The sequence below is a fragment of the Lagopus muta genome, chromosome 1 (assembly GCF_023343835.1).
Source record: "Lagopus muta isolate bLagMut1 chromosome 1, bLagMut1 primary, whole genome shotgun sequence".
In the NCBI taxonomy this organism is placed as follows: domain Eukaryota; kingdom Metazoa; phylum Chordata; class Aves; order Galliformes; family Phasianidae; genus Lagopus; species Lagopus muta.
In genome coordinates this window covers 54,660,008-54,672,265 of record NC_064433.1, presented here as the reverse complement: position 1 = coordinate 54,672,265, position 12,258 = coordinate 54,660,008, and the positions used below count along the sequence as shown (strand labels likewise).

The 12,258-nt window shown below is 37.5% G+C and overlaps 1 protein-coding gene across 11 annotated transcripts in view; it reads left to right on the top strand.

Moving 5' to 3' along the window:
* Window positions 1-12,258, top strand: part of LOC125700143 (PARP1 binding protein) — a 46,866-nt gene that overhangs the window by 113 nt on the left and 34,495 nt on the right. For 7 of the 11 annotated variants that reach the window (XM_048960500.1, XM_048960483.1, XM_048960559.1 and 4 more), the window contains exons 2-6: window positions 1,304-1,456; window positions 4,705-4,935; window positions 6,141-6,233; window positions 7,606-7,710; window positions 9,425-9,595. In XM_048960500.1, coding sequence (XP_048816457.1) covers window positions 1,307-1,456; window positions 4,705-4,935; window positions 6,141-6,233; window positions 7,606-7,710; window positions 9,425-9,595 — 750 coding nt within the window. In that variant the 5' untranslated portion in view covers window positions 1,304-1,306. Of the gene's footprint in view, window positions 1-868; window positions 1,053-1,303; window positions 1,457-4,704; window positions 4,936-5,991; window positions 6,036-6,140; window positions 6,234-7,605; window positions 7,711-9,424; window positions 9,596-10,022; window positions 12,047-12,258 lie in introns of those variants that run through there. The other 4 variants (XM_048960567.1, XM_048960492.1, XM_048960509.1 and 1 more) reach the window with 4 other exon arrangements.

Sequence of the window (12,258 nt, the reverse complement as noted above, 5' to 3'; positions counted from 1 at the left end):
TATAGGCGAGCGGGAGCGCTTCAGCCGGCTGAGAGGGGCTTGGGTGTGGAGTAAATAGCTTAACTTACTTAAAAGGGGAGGGACTCTAGCGAAGCGTAGCAATAGAGCGATTTTAAATCAAGAGAGGGGAGGTTTGGGTTAGATGGGAGAAGAAAATTTTTCACTCAGAGGGTTGTGAGACACAGCCCGGAGAAGCTGTGGGTGCCCTGGCCCTTCAGGTGCTTAAAGCTGGCTTGGATGGGGCTCTGGGCAGCCTGAGCCACTGGGTGGCAACTGAAACTGGTACAGAAACTCACTGTCAAAGGGAATAGCAAATATGATGACTTAAGGAAAGGAGCATTGAAAAGGCTTTGTATGGAGGCAACAAAAATATTCAGAGGTGTCTTTGATAATAAGTTGTAAAAACAATACTGAATCTCTTGCTTAAGAGATTCCATGCTAATAGATGCTGGTCTGAATATGATGTGGTGAATATGAAAGGTGCTCTCTAGAGGCATTCAGGCTGTCTCTGTAGAGGCAAAAAACTGTCCTGTCAAATTACTGATATTATCATAGAATGGCTTGGGTTGAAAAGGACCACAATGCTCATCTAGTTTCAACAACCCTGCTATGTGCATGGTCACCAACCAGAAGACCAGGCTGCCCAGAGCCACATCCAGCCTGGCCTTGAATGCCTCCAGGGATGGGGCATCCACAACCTCCTTGGGCAACCTGTTCCAGTATGTCACCAACCCTCTGTGTGAAAAACTTCCTCCTATTATTTAACCTAAACCTCCCCTGTCTCAGTTTAAGACCATTCCCCCTTGTCCTATCACTATCCACCCTAGTAAACAGCTGTTCCCCCTCCTGTTTATACAGAATCACAGAATTGTAGGGATTGGAAGGGACCTCCAGAGATCATCGAGTCCAACCTCCCTGCCAAAGTTCTGTTCAAGGATTGAAAGGCCACAGTGAGGTCTTCCTGGAGCTTTCTCTTCTCTAAACTAAAGAAGCCCAGTTCCCTCAACCTTTCCTCATAGGAGAGGTGCTCCAGCCCTCTGATATTCTTTCAAGTTAGTAAATGCAAGGAGGACAAGAGGTCTTTATGAACATATCATTCATAAGCACTCTCTACCCGTTTTCCTGGTAGTTATTCCATTGTTAGTGAGGTAAGTCTTGCTAGACTGTGTTTTTGTGGGATGAGTTTATTTTGTGGATTTGATATGGAAGAGCAAACTATAGCACACAGCTTATGGTGACATGTATAGGCCTCTCATATATTTACATTCACAATTATTTCTCTTAATTCTGTGTTCCACTCTAGGCAATGATTTCTTTACAGCAAAAGATTTTAAACTTAATCAAACATTTCAGAAGACAATGGCCCTTATTTTCAAACTCTGAAAGGACTACTGTATGTGGAGCCGATTGCATGCTGACAGCATTACAACTGTCCATGGCTGAAGTCAATAAACAGGTTAGCGTTCTTTCTGTAAGCTCTTGGGGCTTAGTGTGACTTAAACTTCGTTTGCTTACTAAACTTTCAGTTTATCTATTTAAAACAGTTGTTTTGGTCATTTCAGTGTTGTTTTTCATCTGAGGGTTAGATGCAGCAAGATGTTGTAAAATAATGATTAAGTACAAATCAGAGCTTACAGAAAGATTGAAGAAGTGTTTTAAGTTTTTTTTAACGTAAATCCTCAACTGTAATAGTAAACAATAGTGTATTTTGTCTGATTGCATAACTTCAATTCTGCAGCAGAGTTGGGAGTTGATATGTGTGGGGTAAGGGGTTGTCCTGCAATCAGGGGGTCCTCTGGGTGAGGAGAAAGCTGCTTAGGGGTCCTCAGCCCTTGTGAGAGTGGCTGAAAAGACATGGGTGGTCCAGGAGCAGCAGCAGCCACCCATTTATGCACAAAGGTAACCACGTGGAGTGTGAGCAAACAGGAAAGCTGGTTTAAGTCTGGAGGGTGCCTGCTCTCTCTCTTCTGGAACAGTCCTCTATTAAAGGAAACTTGGTGACAGTATGCTGCAATGGCTGAGCTGAGGTTGTAACCTAGGCAGGGTGGCCACAACCTTCATGTGCAGATGCACGCACCTAAATAGGCTTCCTGAGGAGTTAAATTGCTACCCTCGTCTTTTGTTGTGGGGATCTCCAGAATCTGCAAGTCTGCATAGGGACTGCGGGCAGAAGTGGATGTCATTAATACAAGTGTGCCCATCTCAATGAACTTTTCCAGTGAAAGGACAGGTTGAAAGAGGAAATTGCCAGGCAGCACTGAATCCTGGAATTGGAGAGTTATTTATGGTGTTTTGTTCTGAGACAGGCTGAAAGACTGCCCTGACTTAAATCCCTGCAAGGGGAGGAAGCTTAGATAGCTTTCTGGTCTGGAAAAAGGAGAGGGTGTGGGTAATGATTCAGACTCAGGAAGGGACTACCCCATAAAGTTGGTCAAATGAACCACCTGTGTTAGAACCAGTGCCATCAAAGCTAGATTTGATGGAGGAAGGGGAGTTATCTTTTCCAATCTTGGTAATTCTATGATTCTCTGTCATTCAAAACATCTAAGATCATCCAGTGCAACCATCCACCTATCACGAATATTTCCCACTAAACCATGTCACTCAGTACAACATAGAAACATTTCTTGAATGCCTCTGGGGTCAATGACTCCACCATCTCCCTGAGCAGAAAAGCCATAGACACTGTCATTATGGAGCAGCAGAAAAAAACCTCAGAATCGCTCTAAAGGAACTGAGGAAGGCTTTTTAAAAAAGATAACACTGCTGATAGCCCAGCTGAAATGCGTCTATGCCAATGCACGTGGTGTGGGAAATAAACAAAAAGAATTAGAATCGATGGAGCAATTAAAAAACTATGACTTAGCTGTTATCACAGAAACAGGGTAGGAAGTATCATGTAATTGGAATACTGTAATCAGGGAGTGCAATCTTTGTAGAAGAGATAAGTAAGGAATGAGGAGAGTGGGTGTTGCCCTTTGTGTTAAGAAATTGATAGATTGCAAAGAGATGCCCTGATTTTATTTTTTTTTTTTTTTTTGTTCCTTCCCAGCTACTTGAGCCACCCTACCAGCCCTTGCTGAGAGTGTCTTTGGCTCTGAACAGCACTGCTTAGCAGCAACATTGTTGTGTTATCAACATTTTTTTTCTCTGAGAACCAAAAAATAGCCTCATACCAGACGCTCTGAAGAAAACTATGTCCCAGCTGAAACTAAGACACTGTGAAACATAACACTGCAATGTCTATCGTGCAATAAAAGTCCAGAACTTTTTGGACTTCCTTTGGGTATTAGTCAGCTGGCATATGCTTATTGCAAAACATCATATTTTATTAATGTTCCCTTTAAAACCAGATACTCTTGACAGTTGACTTTGTAAGTAATGGAGTGCACTGTCACAGTGAGTGCCTGATGGTATAAGTTAGCACCTGGAGTGAAATTCAACTTGAATTTCAAATATTCTTCCAGTGCTAATATAAACTTTGCTAATCTCTGCCGGTCCTTGTTCTTGCAAGGAAAAGTTTTGATTTACTAGGTACCATATTTAAACTGTACTGTAATTTAGTTTGAAAAATTCTTTCAGAACTAAGAAAATAGTGAGAACTTTTTTTTCTTCAATGTACTATTGTTTTGATTTTCTTGAAGGTGGTTACAATATGGTTACAAATTTAATTTTTGGAGAAGTTGGAGTGGAAAACATGCTCTATAGAAAACGTATGACATTAATTTTCTTGCAATCTCTGGAGTAGCAGGCATGTTCATAGCACTGAATTATGCTAGAAACCACATGCAAATTTAAAGATGGCTACAGGGCTGATTTCTGAATTGGGGAGGTTAGAAATGTGTAGGTAGACCTGCATCCCAAGCCTTATCTTTTGTTCCATTACCGTAGCTGAGTCTAACTAGTAACAAATCTCTGCTACTTTGTAATTTCACTTACATGCAGTAAATACAAGAGCCTGCATGCTGCCCTGGTTAAAATCTTCACAAGCCCAGGTGACCCATGGTTGCCACTACTGAAGTACGTCTCCTACTGCCTCACTGTGCTCACATCCATTGAAAGTCAAAGAGTGCAATTTTCTCCGCATGGGATAATTCAAGACCTCTGCTTCATCTGCACTTCTGTGTCAGATGCAAATTTGTCAGACTGCTCCTCTACTGCCATGTCACACAGCAACAAAATGTAATGGAATACTGGCAGGAAGGTTCAGCCTCTACTGCCATACCACCGACATCTGCCTATGATGTTGTGGGCCAACAAAATAAAATAGGAGGCATTACTTTTGGACCTGCCTGTGCTTAGGTGTGTCTTGATTTAATGCATTCATTAGGTCTTTGGCAATAATATCAATATTATGTAAGAGTAGAAGTGTATTAGCATTGGAGGAAAAAAAAAAAAATTGATTTTGGTGTATAATACTCCTGTGAAAATCAATGTCTGTTTCTGTCAGCAAAGTTCAAAATATATGCCTGGTATTTTAGGAACAAGGGATCAGGAACAAGGACTACAAATTCCAAAAAGTCAACTGTAAGGCAAAAGCATTGGAAGAACTGCAGTTATGAGTAACACTCCATTCATTACAAATGCAAATATTTAGATTGTAGTAGTTATTCTTTGTAGACATATATGCAACTTGTTTTAAAGTAATTTTTAAAACTACTAAATATATAACATTAATTTTTTTTTTTATTGTTGTTTTATTAGCACCATGGAGATTTCGCAGCATCACTCAGTGATGTGATGGAAACTTGGAAATATTTGTTACATGACAAACTAGGATTATTGTATGAGAACATGGAAGAACCTGCAAATTATGCTGACTTTAAAAGGGCCTACCATACTTTCTTAGCAAGCAGCAATATGTTAGATATAATAGACATATATCAAAAGTGCTGTGCTCTTGCACTTGTCTCTGAGGATGAAAGTATTGCCCCCGTAAGTATTTTGTTTGATTAATCTCTGATATTATTTTGATACTTCTGATAATGATTATGGATTTACAGTGCTTCTAAAGTATGTGCAGAAATCCTGAATTATTCACAAGTTACTTGCTTTTTCTGTGTGGAAAACAGATATGTTTAAATTATTAAATCCTTTGAAGACTCATAAGACCATTCCAAAAATTACTTCTTTCTGTCATCCTGCTGGATGTGTAGACCTCTTCTCCAGAAGTTTTTCTGCCAGAAAAAGGCAAACTGTAGAGATTTGATATGACTGGATCAAATCTTAATGATTAACATGCTACGGAATTTTGGATATATCTTGCTATGCAGTCCAAATTTTTTTTTTTGTTATAAAAATAGCATACTTTTAAACACAAAAACTCCTCCATATTCTACATGTAGCTTCATTTGATGTTTTTTGGGAAACCAGAAGAGCTTCATCTTCAGCTACTCAGTCAAGCATCTATTGCAGTTTATTGCAATTCAGTTATTGTAACTCTGCACATAAGGCCATGCTGTAGGTTAGAGAAGTTGTAGTATGTAGTCCAGTCTGACAATGAAAATAGCACAAATTTGATTAATTTTTACCAGATCAAAATATATTGAATAATATATTAGCTGCTGGAAGGAAAAAAAAAAAATTGAGTCCAACTGTTAGACTATTTTAGGACTGATCCAAAGTTTAAAACATGTCATTAAGAGCATTATATAAATGCCTCTTAAACACAAACAGGCATGGAATGTCAGCCACCTGTTTAGGATTCCTGCTCCAATGTCTAAAAGTTTTTTGTAGTTCATAAATTTTTCATAACGTCTAATCAGTTTCTGACTGATGCAGCTTTGAACTGCTCTTGTGTGTCCTGTCACTAGATACCAGGAAGCAACCCCCTCTCCACTTCCCCTCCTCAGAAAGGAGCAATCAGATCATTCCTCAACCTCCTTTTCACCAAGTTTAACAAACACACTGTTCACAGTTGTTCCTCATAGGATATGCCTTCCAGCTCTTTTAACCAGTTTTGTTGCCTTCTCTGCGCACAGGCAAGTATCTTAATGTGGTTTTTAGAACATGGAGTCCAGAACAGAATATTTGAGGTGAGAGCACTAATGCTAAATATAGTTGGAGAATGACCCCTTTGATTGTTTGGCTATGCTGAGTTTAATGTACTCCACATTGCTGCTTTCCTTCTTGGCTGCCAGGGTATGTTGCTGACTCATGTTGAGCCAGCTGTCAACCAGAGTCCCCAGGTCCCTTTCTGCAGGACTCCTCTCCAGCCACTTGCATCCCAGGCTGTACGTATGTCTGATATTACTCAATTCCAAAAGCAGAATCCAACATTTGATAAGTTTCATACTGTTGCAAATAGCCCAATGGTTCTGATCAATGTAGGTCCCTTTTCTAGAAGCCTTTTGTATCTTCAGAGAGTCAGCAATACCTACCAGTTTAGTATCATCAGTAAATTTTGGAAAGATGCATTTAACTCCATAGAAATCATTGATGAAAATGTTGAATAGAACTGGTGTCAAGACTGAGCCTTGGAGAATGACTTGTCACCAACCAGATGTAGTCTTTCTTTACTACAGCACTTCAATCCCTACTTACTGTTCAGCCAGTTTTTCACCCAGCATACAATGTGCCTGTTTGTCTCAAACCTGGACAGTTTATCCAGAAAGACTGAGGGACCGTATCAAAAGCATTGCTAAAATACAGAAAAACTACTTCTACTGCCTTCCTTTTGTTCACAGGGAGATCTTATCATAGAAGGATATTAAATTAGTGAGATAATAATCTTCCTTATCCTGAGCCCTTGTGGGCTGATGATTGGGTTGTGTTAGTAGCAACTAAAAAACTTTGAAATATAAGCATGCCATATGAGTTTGATTTTTGTGCTTTCTAGAGCATGGAAAGGTCAAAGACAAAGGATTTTGATTAAAAAAAAAAAAAAATTGTGGATTTAGATTCAACTATTTCTGGCTTGTAAGAAAAATAATGGAAAGAGTTAACTGTCTTCGTGCAGGAAAGTAAGCTGAATTACTAGATAAAAACTAGGAAATAAAAAATAAAATATTTCAGTTGCTTTGAGGAACTCTTCCTATTGAGTCAGGAATAAAGCTGTGTCCATGGAAAAAGTAGTCAAATACTGGAACAGTCTCCTGAGAGAATATGTGAAATCTCATCATCAGAAATGTCGAAACATAGAAATACTGTTATAAGATTCAGTGAGAGGTATGCTTGTAACAAGTTTGCCTGCTTCCTTAAACTGAGAGAACCTCTACTTAAACATTCCAATTACTGGATACAAAAGGAGTTACAAGGAGGATTGAAGTTTAGGAAGCTCTCATTTTCTAATTTCTTTTTATAATGTAAAAAACTTGAGAAGATTAATGGGCTTTTCGTATCTGTGGTGCAATGTTATCTTTTTTTCCCAAAAGACAAGAAGCTGCTTTTAGTGCAAGTGTCTTACAGAAGATCTGTAAGTTAAATTGAGTCTTTACACCTGATTTCTCTCTAAACATTTGTACTTACGAAGACTAAAGAAAAAGTAAGTTTTGGGTCTCAGAAAACTAACAAACTGTAAGAAATCATGGTTTCACTTGGTTTTAATAGTATTTCTGCTTTTTAGTCACCTTCATATTTTAACTGATTCAACTTGTTTTATTGAAGGTTCAACTGCTAGAATTTATTTCTGGTGGAATGAATGTATCAAGAAGTAATGGTTCTGTTCTTCCTTCTACACCAGTCTACAGACAGGAGCAGAACAGTGTGAAGGTAAAAATTATTTCTTTTTTTTTTTTTTTTTTTGTAATGTTAAGTTTCCTATGTCTACACAACACAATGTGATATGTTACGTTGTTTCCTTTTTGCAATTATTGTTATTAAAATATTGCTATTTTAAAAATAATAAACAAGTGTTTTCAAACTGTAACTCATCAGTGTGTCTATGGGTTAAGTACATGAACTTATACTCTGAAAGACAGTCCTCTTATGGCAGGCACTTGGTATGTAGATGTAATCTGTCTTTAAGTGCCTTTAAACATTTTTCTTCAAATATACTATCATAGCCTTATTAACTGAGAGTTAAATGATTTGCCTGATGTTGCCAAATGAAGTGCTATGTGATGTAGACTTATTAGGTTTCATCACCTTGTTTTCATTAGCTCATATTTACTTCCTTATGGAAGAAATCTGGATAGCAACTGTAATGGTAGCTGTAGCAAAGCAAGCAAGTCTTGTTTATCCCAGTAGATGGCTGAAGACTTTTGGGGAACACTTGATTCAACTCCCCAAATAAGAATCTGAGAATACTGTATTGCAGTACTTGAAATGCTAGTGCTTTTGCCATTTCCTGGCTTACTTTACTCACCAGAAGTAGCAATTTAAATGCAGTGTGTAGATACAACTTAAAAAATAATTCTCAACATGTGAACAAACATTGTCCCAGCAACATGATATCAGGCTGAAAAATGTTTCAGTGAAATGCAGTTTAGTGCTTTTCTGTTTTTTCACTACAGTTCTTCCCTAGATAGCACTTCTACCACTAAGCTAATAGCTTGCTTGACATTGGCATGTGTAGAAAAAAATATTCCTTGCCCTTTTTTTCTTTCTCTCAAATCTATCATCTTAATCTATATATATCTATATTATACATCTATATATTTTTGAATTCCTGTTGAATAAGAAAAAAACATGTAGCAAATAAAGCTTTTCTCATTAGTTTTCTTTTCATCAATAGTCTTTTTCTTTTTCTTTTTTTTTTAATTTTTAAATGTAAATTTTTCAGATCTGGGACTGTTATTCTTACAGGATCCTGAACAGTGCTGCAATATAAGTAATTATATTGATATAATTTGATTATGTGAGTGGAGTTGGATATAAAATTCTAATTCTTCAATCAGTGAGACTTCTATGATTGATATCCCTGGGAGTCAAGGGGAAAATTAGTGAATCTGAGCTGGAGCTGGTGAGGTGATGAAAATTTTAGCCTACTTGAAATTAATGTAAATCCTTTATGTGGTTTCACAGTATTAGAATTTTACTTTGGGATGTAAAAGGAACATCTGTTAGGAGATCTCTAAGCAGAAATAGATACCCAATTGTAATAGCTAAATGTCATAGAATCATAGAACATCTTAATTTGGAAAGAAAATTAGAGATCATCTCGTTCCAACCCCTTCCATGGGCAGGGCTGCCACCCACCAGATCAGACTGTCCAGGGCCCCATCTAACCTGACCTTGAATGCTTTCAGTGATGGAGCATCCACAGCTTTTCTGGGCATCCTGTGTCAGTGTGATTATTCAAGTATAATACACATAATTTTAACGCATATTAATCACGCTTGCTTTTGTCAAAACTTCCAGAATTCCCATACATTAAGTAACTTGAAATTATGCAAAGTGAGACACTTCTATAAAAGTCTTATTACTAGCACACATGTAATTTAGCAGCAGGGTGACTAATCAATGTTGATGCTTTTTTATACAGGTGATGCTCTTTGCCAAGAAGTGTTTTTATTCATATTTAAGCCTGCTGGTGAATTCTAAGGATGATCTGGCACTGGCTCGTATTCTAAATGTTCCTGACAGAGGACTTGGTAGAGAAGCCTTCACTAAACTAAAACATGCCTCACAGGAGAGAAAAATGTCAATTTTCCTGGTATGTGAATCCAATGAAACTTGCTGTAGATCAGATCAGAGATAATGAAATAGATTTATAAAAACATGAAATGTTGCTTTAGTCTCATCTGCAAGGCTACCATTTGCAAGCCAACTCAAACACTATCATAAAGAGAGTTTCAAGGCTTAAAAACAAGAAAACCAGCACAACAGATTTCATCTTATAAAGTAGATGATTGGTCATGAGATCTAAAGATACCCCAAAAATATAATTTCTGCCTGTGAATCTCTAGAACGCTACAAGATGATCTGGTAAAAAAACAGGAATCTCTTGACAAAAAGAGTCTATTAATAATATATCCAGAGTGTTGCAAGTACATACTTTGGTTAAGTGGAGAAAACACAGTTTTTCTGTGTATTTGTTAAACTGCAACCTAATGTTTCTTTGTACAAAATTCCTTTTGTAGAGCAATCTGAAGAAAAAAATCCAGTGCTTGATGTGTAGATGAAAGACCAAAATTTGGAGGAACAGTATTGCTGTTTTTTCGGCTCTGACTCAGAATTTTTGGAGTGTAATACTTGCCATTCATTTACAGCTTGATCAGTCTTGAAACATTCTTCAAGATGTGATTGATATGGGATATTCTTGCTCATGTTATTCTCAAAGGCACAGGGCTGGAGAGAGAAAAAACAAAGGATGGTGTTCTCCCTTATACAGGAACAAGAAAAAATTACAGCATATAGTCCTCAGAGAGGCTTGGAGCTAAGGAATCTAATTTTGTATGTGAGGTGAATTTATATTTATAATTAGAGCAGTTATAGCCAGCACACAGCCATCTCAAAAATAGATGAGTAAGATTTCTTTCTCCAGAGAATCAATGTGGTCCCTCATATTCAGATAATCAAATTTTGCATACGCAGTGGGATCTGTACAGTCAACAGTAGACCAAGGAAAAATAGTATGGGTATATAAAAGTCTCTCAAGCAGCTGCACTATTGCTTCAGATTTTACGGTTTAAAAATATGGAAAATTTGTGAAATCTCAGTTGCAGGATTAATTATTTGAGCTCCTAATGCTCTGTTAAAATTGTATGTGAAAAAAAAAAAAAAGTTGTGTTTGGACTGGATTTATTGCTTCTTCCTCCCAGCTGCCAGAGGGGAAACTTCTCTACTGTGTAAAGAAGTTGTCTTTTCTGGCATCTGTGTCTTGCAGAAAGTCCTGCAAAGCCAGAATACTTTCCATTGGAAGGCAAGGTCCTATGAACCATATTAATCCAGTGCAAAAGGAGGGATACTGGCAGGTTTATTTTCTTTGCTAGAGTAATTCCAGTTGTATTCTTTACAGTCCCAAGAGCTTTATGATTTAACTGTGTAGTATGAAATTAAATTGTATAGGTAGAATTAATATTGCTGTACCTGTCAAATGTTTTAGGTTCTTATCTTTAACTTTTTATGGAGAGATTTATTTTATTTAACTGTTGGCTTAAAATGTGAGGGGTTACACTCTAAAGTGTGCTGCTGTTGTGGTTCAACCTGGCAGACAGCTCAGCACCACACAGCTGTTTGCTCACTCTCTTTGCATTCCAGTAGGATGGAGGAGAGAATCAGGAAAAAAAAAAAATAGATCTCATAGGTTGAGATTATAAATATTACTAAGATGGAAAAGGATGAGAGAAATAATAGTAACGATAAGAACATTTCTCTGTGTATCACATGCATACATAAATTGTTCACCACCCATTGACTAATGCTCAGCCAGACCCTGAGCAGCAGAAGCTCCCCCACCCCAAATTCCCCCAGTTTTATATTTGCATGATGTCATATGGTATGGAATATCCCTTTGGCCAGTTTAGGTCAACAGTTGTGGTTCTGTCCCTTCCCAGCTTCTTGTGCACCCCCCGCCCTGTCACTGACATGAGAAGCTGAAATATCCTTGATGCTGCGTAGCGCTGCTGAGCAGCAACTTAAACATCAGCATGTTATCAATGTTGTTTTTCTTCTAAAGCTAAAACATAGCATCATAGCAGACAATATGAAGAAAATATGTTGTCTCAGTTGAAACCAGATCAATATCCACTTCTTATTCTGTATTGTTTACGTAATACTCAAGTCCCACACTTTCCAATACACCCCAATTAATTACCATCACCTTTTCTGCCTTCTGAGAGAGAGATATATATATATATGTATATAGATAGATAAAGATATCTATATCATCTATATATATATATATATATGTATGCGCAGACATTGTTTCCATAGTCTTTAGGCCATTTCGCAATGTTGTCTGTGGAGTTCACTTAATCTGTGACTTTGGGCTCCATCTATTGTAACAATCCTTCAGGACAAGAGACTTGTTGGATGTTGCATGCATCAACTAGATGCTGTTAAGAAAATCAGCTCCATCCCAATTGAAACCAGGACGACTGCTGATGGGACATCTCTTATTTTCAGTGTCTTTACTGTATATAAAATATAGGGAAACTTTCAGAATGGAGTATCTGTGATGCTAGAACCTTTAGCTATTTTTTTATTTTTTTATTTTTTAGAAAATTTGAATATTCATAGTATTTATTTCTACCCCTAAAAATAAATACAATTCTCAAGTCAATCTTTGTGTGCTTGTATTAAATGTTCCTAGGTTGTAAACAACCCTCTAAATGTAACATTTGTCTTTGTTAGGTAAGTACAAACACTTAAAGA